General features: G+C 45.9%; 2 protein-coding genes across 2 annotated transcripts in view; both read left to right on the forward strand.

Annotated features, from left to right (window-relative positions):
- BLOC1S5 (biogenesis of lysosomal organelles complex 1 subunit 5) overlaps positions 1 to 5127 on the forward strand; it is a 181649-nt gene extending 176522 nt beyond the window's left edge. Inside the window, exon 6 of the transcript XR_011470274.1 lies at positions 1735 to 5127. The gene's annotated coding sequence lies outside the window, so the exon portion shown is untranslated. The remainder of the gene's footprint in view (positions 1 to 1734) is intronic.
- TXNDC5 (thioredoxin domain containing 5) overlaps positions 1 to 14133 on the forward strand; it is a 36072-nt gene that overhangs the window by 16084 nt on the left and 5855 nt on the right. The window contains exons 4-7 of the mRNA XM_070405764.1: positions 5194 to 5290; positions 8739 to 8854; positions 10815 to 10901; positions 11499 to 11642. Of these exons, the coding sequence (XP_070261865.1) occupies positions 5194 to 5290; positions 8739 to 8854; positions 10815 to 10901; positions 11499 to 11642 (444 nt within the window). The remainder of the gene's footprint in view (positions 1 to 5193; positions 5291 to 8738; positions 8855 to 10814; positions 10902 to 11498; positions 11643 to 14133) is intronic.

Genomic DNA, 14133 nt, shown 5'->3' on the forward strand with positions numbered 1-14133 from the left:
AAGAGATCAAAGGAGAAATTAAAAACATTCTAGAAACAAATGGCAATGGAAACACAAAAATCCAAAATCTATGGGACACAGTGAAAGCAGTCCTGAGAGGGAAATTAATAGCTCTACAGGCCTACCTCAAAAAAACAAGAAAAAATGCTAATAAATTATCTAACCCTACAACTTAAAGAATTAGGAGGAGAGCAACAAGAAAAGCCCAGAGTAAGCCAAAGGAAGGAAATACTAAAGATTTGAGCAAAAATAAGTGACATAGATTCAAAAAACAAAACAATACAAAAGATCAATGAAACCAAGAGCTGGTTCATTGAAAGGATAAACAAGATCAATGAACCTCTACCCAGGCTCACCAAGAAACAAAGGAAGAGGCCCCAAATAAACAAAATCAGAAATGAAAGAGGTAAAGTAACAACTAACCTCACAGACATACAAAGGATTGTAAATAAATACTACGAACAACTCAACTCCAACAGACTGAACAACCTCAACGAAATGGACATATTCCTACAAAAATAAAAGCTTCCAAAACTCAATTAGGAAGAATAAAAAAAACCTGAATAGCCAATAACTACGGATGAAATTGAAACAGTAATCAAAAAACTTCCAACAAACAAAAGCCCTGGACCAGATGGCTTCATGGGGGAGTTTTACCAAATAGTAAAAGAAAAACTAAAATCTATCCTTTCAGACTATTCTAAAATATTCAAGAGGAAGGCACACTTCCAAGTTCTTTCTATGAAGCCAGCATTATCCTAATCCCAAAACCAGATAAGAACACTACAAAGAAAGAGAATTACAAGCCAATACCCCTGATGAACATAGATGCTAAAATCCTCAAAAAAATTCTAGCAAATTGGATCCAGCAATACATTAGAAAGATCATACACCATGACTAAGTGGGATTTATTCCAGGGATGCTAGGCTGGTACAATATCCGCAAAACAATAAATGTGATGCATCACATAAACAAATTGAGAGACAAAAATCATATAGTCATATCGATTGATGCAGAAAAAGCATTTGACAAAATCCAGCACCCTTTCCAGATAAAAACTCTCAGCAAAGTGGGAATAGAGGGATCATGCCTCAACGTAATAAAAGCCTTATATGATAAACCTACAGCCAACATATTCAATGGGAAAAAACTAAAACCATTTCCCCTAAGAACAGGAACAAGACAGGGATGCCCACTCCTGTTCAATATAGTACTGGAAGTGCTAGCCATAGCGATCAGACAAGAAGAGGAAATAAAAGGCATCCAAATTGGAAAAGAAGGTAACATTGTCATTATTCGCAGATGACATGATATTGTACATAGAAAACCCTAAAGATTCCATCAAAAAACTACTAGATTTAATAAATGAATTTGGCAGTGTAGAAGGATACACAATTAACATCCAGAAACCTATGGCCTTTTTATACACCAATAATGAACTCACAGAAAGAAAAACTAAAAAAATCCAATTTACCATTGCAACAAAAAATTAAGATACCTGAGAACGAATTTAACCAAGGAGGTAAAGGACCTGTACTCAGAAAATGACAGGAGCTGAAAAAAGCAATAGAGGAAGACATAAACAAGTGGAAGAATATACCATGTTGCCCTAGCCAGTTTGGCTCAGTGGATAGAGCGTCGGCCTGCGGACTGAAGGGTCCCAGGTTCAATTTTAGTCAAGGGCATGTACCTTGGTTGCGGGCACATCCCCAGTAGGGGGTGTGCAGCAGGAGGCAGCTGATCGATGTTTCTCTCTCATCGATGTTTCTAACTCTCTATCCCTCTCCCTTCCTCTCTGTAAAAAAAAATGAATAAAAAAAGAATATACCGTGTTCATGGATTGGTAGAATCAACATCATTAAAATGTCCATACTGCCCAAAGCAATCTATACATTCAATGCAATCCCCATTAAAATACCAACGGCATATCTCAAAGACCTAGAACAAACTCTCCAAAAATTCATCTGGAATAAAAAAAGACCCCGAAAAGCTGCAGCAATCTTGAGAAAAAAGAACAATGTTGGAGGGATCACAATACCAGATATCAAGCTATATGACAATGCCACTGTTCTCAAAACTGCCTGGTACTGGCACACGAACAGACCTATAGACCAATAGAACAGAACAGGGAACCCAGAAATCGACCCAAGCCATTATGCTCAATTAATATTTGACAAAGGAGGCAAGAGCATACAATGGAGTCAAGACAGTCTCTTCAATAAATGGTGTTGGGAAAACTGGACAGATACTTGCAAAGAAATGAAACTAGACCACCAACTTACACCATACACAAAAATAAACTCAAATCGGATAAAGGACTTAAACATAAGATGAGAAACCATAAAAATCTTAGGAGAATCCATAGACAGCAAAATAGCAGACATATGTTGTAGCAATATCTTTACCGATACAGCTCCTAGGGCAATGGAAACTAAAGAGAAAATAAACAAATGGGACTACATCAAAATAAAAAGCTTCTGCACAGCAAAAGAAACCATCAACAAAACAATTAAGAAAGCCCACTGCATGGGAGAACATATTTGCCAATGTTATCTCCGATAAGGGTTTAATCTCCAACATTTATAGGGAACTCATACCACTTAACAAAAGGAAGATAAACAATTCAATCAATGGACAAAGGATCTAAATAGACACTTTTTGAAAGGACATACAGAAGGCCAAGAGACATATGAAAACATTAGCTCAAAGTCACTAATCATTCGAGAGATGCAAATCAAAACGACAATTCGGTACCATCTCACACCTGTCAGAATGGCTGCCATCAGCAAATCAACAAATGACAAGTGCTGGCTAGGATGCGGAGAAAAAGGAACCCTTGTGCACTGCTGGTCGGAATGCAGACTGGTGAAGCCACTGTGGATAACAGTATGGAGTTTCCTCAAAAAACTAAAAATGGAACTCCCATTTGACCCAGTGATCCCACTTCTAGGAATATATCCCAAGAAAACAGAAACACTAATCAGAAAGGATATTTGCACCCCCTATGTTCATAGCAGCACAATTTACAATAGCTAAGATCTGGAAACAGCCTAAGTGCCCATCAGTAGATGAATGGATTAGAAAACTGTGGCACATCTACACAATGGAATACTATGCTGCTGTAAAATAGGAATTCTTACCATTTGCAACAGCATGGATGGAATAGGAGAGCATTATGTTCAGTGAAATAAGCCAGTTAGAGAAAGATAAACATCACATGATCCCACTCATTTGTGGAATATAATCAACATCATAAACTGATGAATAAAAATAGATACAGAGACAAAGAAGCATCGAACAGACTGTCAAACTTCAGCAGGAAGCTGGGGAGAGTTGTGGGGGGAGGGGTAAGAGATCAGCCAAATGACTTGTATGCATGCATATAAGCATAACGAATGGACAAAAGAATAAATAAGTAAATTAAAAAAAAAGAATCTAGAGTGGACCCATTTCTGTGACCTACTGTGGTGTTCCCCTGTGGTAGGACTGCACTGGTGACTGCCATAGAGCACAGGAAGGGGTCATGTCCCCTAGTGCCATAAATATCATTTTAATACTGAGAGTCCTTTGAACACATTATAGCAGCATACAGAGTGTTTTGTTTCACCTGTTGGACTCACTGACTGTTCATTGGACCGTCATTTTCTTGGGCTCCTCTGGTGGGTACTTAGCGCTTGGAAGTTTTGACAAACCAGTAGCAGAAAGGAAAACTTCATGAGGTTTATGATTACAGCTCAGGATACCTTTGAGCTGTCAGCACTTTTAAAGCTTTCAGTGACTGAACTTGGGTATTCTCTTTAATAGAAATATGAACTGCCACATAACAATTGAGTAATACCCAGGTGTTGACAGCAAAATGGTATTTCAGTGATCTTTCCTTCATTGCAGCTATACTGGCCTCAAAAATTGACCAATTTAGAGTTGTGTAGTAAGTAGTAGGGTAACTGCATAGTTACACACCTTGGTGTCTGCTCAGGTACTGGCAGAAGTGTCTTTTAAAAAAAAAAAAAGTTTGTTGATTGATTTTAGAGAGAGAGAAACATCAATTTGTTCCACTTCTTTATGCATTCATTGATTGGTGCTTGTATGTGCCCTGACCAGGGATTGAACCCGCTACCTCGGCATATCGGGATGATGCTCTAACCAACTGAACTACCCGGCCAGGGCAGGAGTGTCTTTCTTAAAAACCGACTTCTTGACGGGAGAAGATTTTACTTTGGGTGGCATACATGCAACACACAGATCTTATAACATAGAAACCCTCACCTGAAATTTGTATGATCATATTAACCAATGTCACCCCAATAAATTTAATTTAAAAGGGGGGGGAGCCACTTCTTGTACCTTTGTTGTGTTTCTGTCCCAAACTTAGTCATGTGAGTTAAAAGTACAGCTCCTGTTTGCCCTGTGGTTATTCTCTTTGTTGCTTTGATTCATCTCAATTTACCTTCTCATCACCTACTTTTCTCTTTCATGAGTCCTTCAGAGTTTTAACTTCCTTCCCAGTTTTTTATTTTTTATTTTTTACTGTTTGTGTGAATCAATGTCCATTTTTTCCTCGTGGTTTTTCATTCTCAGTTTTGTCCATTTTGCTCTCTTTGTGCCTTTAGGTACCCTTTCCTTCAGATCAGAAATTTTATTTGTATTCTGTGTGAAATCTCACATCCCATTTCAAAGAACAGAGCAGAGTCCTTTAGGCTGACTGCTCTGTGTGGTTGGTTTGGGAGAGCAAAGGACAGGTTGGGGTGGGTTTGGCTGTCACCTGCTTTTCGAGGGGCTTCTGACTCCGAGGGGAGTCCTGCGCTGGCCTCCCCCCACACGGCGGCATCCCACACAGGTTCAGGATGGCCAGGTGAGGAAGGCGATCTGCAGGAGGCTCTAGACCAGTGGTTCTCAACCTTCTGGCCCTTTAAATACAGTTCCCCATGTTGTGACCCAACCATAAAATTATTTTCGTTGCTACTTCATAACTGTAATGTTGCTACTGTTATGAATCGTAATGTGTAATGTAAATATCTGTTATGCAGGATGGTCTTAGGCGACCCCTGTGAAAGGGTCGTTCGACTGCCAAAGGGGTCGCGACCTACAGGTTGAGAACCGCTGCTCTAGACAGACACAGGTCACCTCCTTGATGGCTCTCACTAAGTCTTCACAGACCACTCAGTGATTATATTTTTGTTTCTTCCTATTAGACACCAGAGCCAGAACCAGAACCGCCCAGGGCCCCTGAGCTCAAGCAGGGGCTGTACGAGCTCTCAGCGAGCAACTTTGAGCTGCACGTCGCACAAGGTATGGCAGGCGGATCTTGTGGGCGTTCACAGTGGGATGCACCCTCTCAGAAACACTGACCGTTTGTTACCCCTTCACTTGCTGGGCTTGTCCTTGCCACCCGAGGCCTCATAGAAAGCAGCATCTGGGACACTAACCAGTGAACTGCCACGCGGCCAAAACGGAAACCATCCCCATTTCTTCCGTATGCGCTGGAGTAGTTATGAATTTAAGTTCCCATAATTTTCGTTACAAACCCAGAGACGTCACTAACGAGTCTGATTTTAAAATTGGGCGACCAGAGTCGATATGCGAGGTTTGCGGCTATAGATGTGCGTGACGTGTGGGGAAGGTCCGCCACTTTCGTCTATAGATGCTTATGGTATACCAAGGGTTAAGTAAGGATTTCTCTCTTTAGGGACCATTAGCATCATTGTTTAATGCTCTTCCCCCTGGAAATTCCTCCTTTGGTCTCTGTCCTTAAATCAGAGTTTTAATGCTAAGCTAAGGCCTTAGGTGAGGGAATTTGGAGCTCACAGATTGTGAGTGACACAATTCCTACACTAGCTGGACAGTGTATCCTTGAACAAGAAAGTGCGTTTATATTCACGTTAATCATATACTTATTGACCTGAGACAGAAATAAAACTTTCTCTTATCTGCCCTGACCAGGTGGCTTAGTTAGTTGGAGCATTGCCCCCTGCACTGGAAGGTTGGGTTCGATCCCCGGTCAGGGCACGTACCTAGGTTGTGGGTTCGATCCCCAATCGGGGTGTGTACAGAAGGCAACTGATCGAGGTATCTCTCTCACTTCAATGTTTCTTTCTCTGTCTCCCTTGCTCCCTCTCTAAAATCAGTTTTAGAAAAACCCCACAACTTTTTCTTACCTGTTTAAACTAGAATTTAGTTTATTCAGTGGAACTATTATAACATGTGAGTCAGAGTTCTTCACACTTAAAATCTTTTCTTAGACACATCTTGTTTTTGAAAGTGGCCTCCTAAATATGGAAATGATCTGTGTACAATTTCTGATGTTAATAATATAAGTCCTCCTTTCTTCACACATTTCAGAAGAGTTGGCTCAGCAGTCAATGACTCGCCAACTCCATTCTCAAATGCTGCCATGAAGAGAAATCCTCCCCTAAGACTGGGTTGGAAATGTTGTGAAAGGGGCTTAAAATCGCATCTGGCCTAGTGACTTCGTGCTGTGGGGAGTCAGCCCCCCACTCAGTGCTAAATTAGCTCCCCCCAACCCACTAAAGGTGAGAAGTAACTGGTGCCTTCAGCTGTTTCCACTTTCCTTGGAGATGGCTATTTGTGCCAGCCCTCTGACAGTGCAGCTTCGAGGGGTTTCCCTGCAGGGGGTTCACTTTAACCTGAGACCAGCTTGGGCTCCCTGCAGGATGTGTTCCCCAAGTCACCTTGTTGGAGACCCTTTCCCGCAGCCAGCCTGGTCCCTCACTCTGCAAGCCATCGCTGCTGGCCTGAGGGTCTCCAGCCTCCGGTCTTGCACCTTCCCGGGGACACTCTGATGGGTCCCTGGGCGTCCTCTCCACCTCACCACCCAATGTGAGCACCAGAGCTGTCTGGAGAGATGGGTTCAGCCTGGAAGCTAATTTGCTAATCTTTTGAAGCCAGTTTTTCACCATTTCCTTCAAACGCATCATTGCCATAGTGATGAGGCGCTGCTGTGAGCCAGGCCACAGTGTAGCATTCATTGGCTTGTTTTCTCCCTGGCCGCAGCCTGATTTCAGTTTGATCTCAGCCTGACATCTTTAGGCCCAGGATGGTCAAGGTAGCACAGCCTAGGAAAACATCTTTCATGACTAAATAATGAAGTTTGAGGATCTGATTTTTTCCTTCTAGTCAGGAGAGTACTATTCAGGTTTTTAAACCTACTTTATTGTGAAATAAAACACAGATACAGGAAACAAATGTAAGGCTTAGTGATTTGTTATAAAATGGTCACCCTGTAACCATTGTTCAGTTCAAGACAAGCTTCGCTGTCCCCATCCCAGTCACAGCCCCCCGAGGAGGTGCTGTCCTGACTTTTATGGAAACTACTCCTTGCTTTTCTTTATGGTTTCATCACCCAAGTGTGTGCTCCTAGATGCTATAGTTTAGTTTGGTCTTTTAAAAATATATCTCATTCAATTCTGTTTAATCTACATGTGCCCCAAAGTCTATTTTTCTTCCTAACATTCAGTTTGCTCACCACATAGGTGGTTTGACCTGTAGAGTCCCCATAGTGTGGCCTTCACTAACTGTCTCCCCACAATGTGGCCTTCACTGACTGACTCCCCACAATGTAGCCTTCACTGACTGTACTCGCACAGTGTGGCCTTCACTGACTGTCTCCCCACAGTGTGGCCTTCACTGACTGACTCCCCACAGTGTGGCCTTCACTGACTGTACCCGCACAGTGTGGCCTTCACTGACTGTACCCGCACAGTGTGGCCTTCACTGACTGTACTCGCACAGTGTGGCCTTCACTGACTGTCTCCCCACAGTGTGGCCTTCACTGACTGTACCCGCACAGTGTGGCCTTCACTGACTGTCTCCCTACAGTATGGCCTTCACTGACTGTCTCCCTACAGTGTGGCCTTCACTGACTGACTCCCCACAGTGTGGCCTTCACTGACTGTCTCCCCACGGTGTGGCTTAATGTGTCCCTGATCTCTCTATTCCCTGTGAACTGCTACTTGGATTGAGAGACATTAGCAATTTCCGTTTGATGTTTTTGGGGGGGTTGGGCAAGACTTCATAGCTGCTGAGTCTCTCTGTGATGTCAGAGCCTAACAGTCACTGCCTAGAGGCGCTCATTTATTCTGGATACCAAATGCTGCTGCTCTGATTCAAGCATCCTGTCTCATTTTGTTGTTGTTAATCCTCACCCGAGGATGTTTTTCCATTGATTTTTTTTTTTTTTTAGCGTGGAAGGGAGGGGGAGAGGTAGAGAGAGAGAAACATCGATGTGAGAGAGACACATCAATTGGTTGTCTCCCATATGCATCCCAACCGGGGACTGGGATTGAGCCTGCAACCGAGATATGTGCCCTTGCTGGAATCGAACCCAAGACCCTTCCTTCTGAGGGCCGATGCTCTAACCCCTGAGCAACTGGCTAGGGCTTGCCTTTATTTTTTTACCAAGAGAAACTTGCCTGGCTTATCAGTTGGTTATACACGATAGGGTAAATCCTGATTCTTTCCCTTTATTTCCAGTTTTTCAAATAATAAGTTGGTTCCCTATTGTCTTCCAAAGGTGACAGATTAGTTTCTGCTTTGAGGATCGTTATGAACTCGTAGATGCAGACATTTTTGATGGAGAGTCACTTTTTACCAGTTAAACGGTTCATCCTGGACTGAGCTTTGTAAGAGGACAAAAATGAGAGGCTTCCATTCCATCTCTGGTTAGGTGTCATGTAAATTACACTCCCTCTTTCCCTCTCTTTCCCGGCTCCCACGGAAGGCAACCACTTCATCAAGTTCTTCGCTCCATGGTGCGGTCACTGCAAAGCGCTGGCCCCGACCTGGGAGCAGCTGGCCCTGGGCCTCGAACATTCCGAAACCGTCAAGATTGGCAAGGTAAGAGAAGCCCTTATTAAACTGGAAATAGACCGCTTTGGCTGGATTAATTAGCAGAGGAGCCCATTATTCATTCTGTGTGCGAAGTCGCAGACTTGATTTATGATTTCCATTTAGTGTGCCCCTTGATCATTCATTTCACCTTCACAGATGGCAGCCTGGTTTCGAGTGTGCTGGCTTTTCCACAGCCCAGAGATAAATTATGGCTTTGGCTCCTTTGTTTATTTTGAAGCGATGGCCAATTCAGAGTTGGCAGCCCCCGAGCCCTTTCTGCAAAGATAGGGGCAGCGTCTTGGAGAATGTTCCCTGGACGTACTTGGACGCCGCCCACATTCGATCTCACCCAGGAGCTCTTTGCTGGAGGACCCTCCGAGCTCACACAGGCACCCGGGACCCTCCGTGGGGAGCCCAGCTGCTCTGCTGCCTGGAACTCCTCCCAGCTTTTCCCACTTTGCGCAGAGCAGCCAGGAGTGATGTCTAACAACTTCTGTGTAACTGGATTTTCTCGAAATATTAGCCACTTCTGCGCCATCAGGCACTTTTAATCTCATCCATCCTCTGGCACCCAGCAGACCATCCCTGCCTGGGCTTCTGCTAATAAAAATCTCATTGTCTACATTGTCAGGTGCCAATTTGTATACAGAAGTAACGCTGTGTCCAGGAACTATAGTTAATAAGATAGTCTGCTCAACAGGGTTAGATGTCAGAAGCATAAATTTGGGCATCAGATAGACCTGGCTGGCCAACCTGGGCAACTTTACGCCTCATTCTTCCCCTCGGTGGGACTGAGATGAGGTCTAACCGATAGTCCTGAGGGTGGGAGTGAAGAGCTTAGCACGGTGCTTGGCCCGGAGCAGTGGCTAGTGAATTGTAAGAGTTGTTGTTAGTTCAGTGGATTTTTCAGTGTTGCCTGCAACACTGTCAATAATACGTCCTAGAATGTATGGGTGTGATTACGATTTTATATTTATTGAACATTTCATGGAAGTCACTATAAAGCAATCTTCTTGTCCTCTGTCTTCCTGTGCCTTGTATCCTTACTCTGTGTTTTGAACTTTGATGGGAGATTATTTTGTTCTGTTTATGCCACTAGAGCAGACACAGTCTAAGTGACTGTGCTGTGGTCCTTCATCCCTGGGCGTACGTGTGCCTGGGTAAGACTGGGCTCAGAGCACGCACCCCGCCCGATTTCAGTCTGCAGCGTCCTGTGCTTCAGTCCAGCACTTCAAACTGCTCCCTGATTTCAGTTCTTTGTTAACGTAGCATTTCCAGCTGCCTTTATCAGCACAGTGAGGAACAACCTGGTCCCACAAGCTGATTTTAATACCAGTAGAAACGAAAGAAGTGACTTAGGATAAAATGTTTCATGGAAATGTTGAAAAGGAGAATCTTATGAACATTTAAGTGACATAAAAAATCTGAAGAGCTGTGATAGTTGGTAAATTGAGTTTATAGAATTTGGGACATAGTCTAAATTTAATTGGACATCTTTTCAGTTTTATCTTTATCATATTCCAGGGACTTCTATTTGCAATTGACTACTTGCTCCTTTTTAATTTTAAAACTCCATAAGTTTGAACTGAGAATAAATGTATAAGCTGGCTGCCCTTGTGACTGGTGGGCGTCCATCACCGATGCCAGGCCTGCCCCTCCCTCGGGGTCAGGCCAGGCTGCCCTTCTCCACTGATGAACCTGCTCACGGCATTGCTCTCTAAAAGTGCCGTTTTCAGTGAGCAACGTCACTCATGTCTCTAAAGTGAATGTGGGCATCCTGCTCCCTTGGCGCGGGTGTCTTTGGGGCCGCGTCTGCAGGGAAGGCCGCAGAAATCGCAGCCTGCTGGCCCAGTGGCTGCAGGTCAGGGGCATTAGAATTTTTCTTTTTAAAGAAACCCCGAGGGCCATAGTCATTTTTGTCAGGAAGGCTCACAGGTGCTGACTGGACGGTGGTCTTGCCTTGCAGGTGGACTGCACGCAGCACCACGAGCTCTGCTCCGGGAACCAGGTCCGAGGCTATCCCACGCTCCTCTGGTTCCAGGATGGCAAAAAGGTGCGTATTTGGGCCTTAGCCACAGTGGGCTGAGCTGTCGGGTGCTTAACAGGCATGCGGATTGCCAGAATGGACGGTTTGGGCACCGGTTTAAAGGATACATGTAATGGAACAAAAATGCCTTTCTCTTAACTGATAAGATTTGGGTAGTGGAGAAAAACTGCCAGTTGTTGTACTATTTTGAAACCTTTCATTTGGCTCAGGTGGTTACTAGAGTAACCCAAATCTACCGTCCTGGGTAACTGAGCTCTGGCTGTGACCTCTGAGCAGGGTCCATGTGCCCTCGGTAAGGTTCCCGTCCCCATCCTGGCTGATGGGCAGCCTCGCAGAGCACCTGCGGCGGCAGCCAGGCTGTGCTTCGCAGCTCTGCAGAGGAAAGGGCTGTAAAGCTCTCACCAGAGCCAACCCCTCGGTTTATCATCCGCACTCTCCCATTTAGATCCGAGCCTGCAGGCACCCCACACACAGCTCACACAACCAGGGGAAGGCATCTGACGGCAGGGTCCCGGTGGGCGAGGGCTCGCAGGAGGTTTGAGTGGTTCAAGCACTTCAGTGTACTAACTCGGCCGTGTTTCTGTGTGGCCCTTATCTGGACAGGTGGACCAGTACAAGGGAAAGCGGGATCTGGACTCGCTGAGAGAGTATGTGGAACTGCAGCTCCAGAGTGCGGACCGCGGCACCCCAGAGGCCACCCCACCCGCGGAGGCCCCAGTGGGTGCTGCAGAGCCCGAGGCTGACAAGGTGGGTGCCAGCCCAGCACTGCCCACAGAGGGCGTTCTCTGGTGCTGGGGACACAGGACATGTGAGGACAGTACTGAGCCATTCAGATGGCTGGTTACAGCTGACCTTTCAACACGGAACATCTTCTTTGACTATGTGTACATGTTTGTAAGGGGCAAACGGCAACATGGATGTGAAGAACATCCCGAGATGGAGTGGAGATCTCTGGGAACTTCCTCCCTTTGATTCAGTTATCACTGTACTTGAGGGTATTCGCTCTGAAAGCTTGTCTGCTGCCTCGTGGGCCCACTGTCTGTTCATTTCCACAACGTGCTGCAGGCATCTTACTGTAGCCTGTGGCTTATAAAGGCCATGAACGCTGGGTAGCAGGACAGCTGTGTGCTGGAATTGAAGGCGCGTGGCTGGAGGACATGAATTTGCTTAGACAGTGTCTGACTCACTGAGGACATCTTCATTCTCAGGCTTTAGAGTCATTTGTTCTGTGATTATCAAGCCCTTGTTATGTTTCAGGCACTGTCCTGGGCCACCAGGAAGCAAAAGCAAGACCATGCCCCTGCCCGTGCCGAGCCATGGGCCTAGTGGGGGCGCATGAGAGCACATGCATGCAGGTGTCCCAGGGGCTCTGAGAGTGTGCAGGGCTGGCCGGTCACTGTGTGAGAGGAGGGGGCCGATAGGCAAGAAGTGTCATTGGAGAGGTGACAGGTGAATGGTGTTTGCTGGAGAGGTGGGAAAGGCATGCCTGGGGGAGGAAGAGTGTGAGCAGCAGCACTGCGCTGGGGCCAGCGGGCGTCGTGGGGCAGGGCCCGCTTCGGCTGGAGGGTGAGGTAAAGAGGGGGACAAAGGGTGCGGGCAGGATGCAGCGGGAAAGAGTGGGGGTGGGGAGAGCTGGTTTACAGAGGATTTTGTTGACCAGCCTAGGATTTTGAGCTTATTTATAGGGATCCAATGGGAGGTTTGAGTTTTAGAAAGATGACTGGCAACAGCTTGTACGAAGGAGATGGAAAACTGGTGTATTAGGTCATAAAAGAAGATGAGACCCCAAATCGAGGCTGACAGTGGGATGGAGGGCAGAGTGCCGCCAGCACAGGGACTCCAGCTCTGAGCAGTTAGGACAGTGGGGTCTGCGCTGCTGCAGTTTCTGGCACAGCTGGTGGACGATGGCACCAAGCATGAGGAGGGGCCCTGGGAGGGGGGGGCGTGGAGATGCCATCAGTTTTCAAGGTGTCGCTTTTCAAGGCTGTGTGGTGATAACTGTGGACAGTGTATCAGTCTGGAGCTAAAGCAGGCCGTCTGCACTACGTCTGTGTGTCTGGAGCTTTAGGTAGAAGCTATTGCTGAAGTCATGGGTTAGAAGGAGATTTAAGGCAACTCAAAAGTGTGGGTTTTTTTTTTTTCAGGAAAACAATGCTTGGATTTCCTAGCAAAGAGCCATAAGGCCTGTCTGTCAACATATTTTCAAAGCAGAATATGTAATGTTGCTACTTCAGTTCACATGACTGTACTTCATAGCATGGCAGGTCTTACCTGGGACGCGGGGACATGGGGCAAAGGAAGGGGCGGGGGTGCCCGTGCTCCCGGGGAGAGGGCAGCGAGCCAGATGTGCCTGAATGCTCCCCGGTAACCCGCCAGCCCTCAGCATTTACAGCAGAGGTCACGGCGCGCTGGAGCCATCTGTCCCTGGGCCCCAGTTGTTTGGAATTGAAAAAAGCCAGTGGAAACCCCTCCCCATCCTCTCAGGGTTGGGGAGAAGGGGCCTCTTCGTCCCCACAGCCCATCCCTTAGTTGGACTCTTGCAGGTTGGGTGTTAGTTAAAAGTTGAAGTTTTGGTTTAAGAAGTAAACAAATGATTTTGTAGTTGTTATGACCACATATGTCAGAGGAGTGTGTGTGTCATGGTGGTTAGAAAGGTCATCCCAAATTGAGTATAATTATATACTATGGATGTTTTCATCAAACACAGAGCGGCTTCTATTTATAATGAAGTTTTCCACCATTAAGTGGGCCTTTCAGTGAGTGTGGTGTCCTGTTTCTGGACATAAAGAAAGATGGCAGTGTTCTACAATGCCCCTGGCACTTGGCGCCTCCCGTCACCGACAGGCTTACTTGAGGCCGGACTCAAGCGGCGCAGCCCTGGTACCTTCAGCCACATGATAAATCACCCATATTCGTGCTCTCCTGAGAGAATCGCAGATGTATTTTTGGAGAAACAGGAGACGTGGTCCTCTAAAGAGCTGTCACGGTAGAGTCACTCTGGAGCAGACTGCACCGTGCAGCCGGAGCTCAGGGGGGCAGCTTTTACATTTACTTTGAATTTAAAAATGGAAAGAAGCCTGTTATAGGTAAAGCACATCATTGCCTGTGCTTTTGTAACTTTTTGTAAGGTCCCTCTATGACACAGAGGAAGTCATTTTTATGAATCCCTGTGATAGAGAGTGTCGAGTCAGTGAGAGGAGCCACGGGTACAGACCTCAGGAGGCCCAGTAAGGGGTGT

The sequence above is a fragment of the Myotis yumanensis genome, unplaced genomic scaffold, assembly GCF_028538775.1.
Source record: "Myotis yumanensis isolate MYYU_CA2020_CCGP unplaced genomic scaffold, mMyoYum1.0.hap1 SCAF_2, whole genome shotgun sequence".
Classification (NCBI taxonomy): domain Eukaryota; kingdom Metazoa; phylum Chordata; class Mammalia; order Chiroptera; family Vespertilionidae; genus Myotis; species Myotis yumanensis.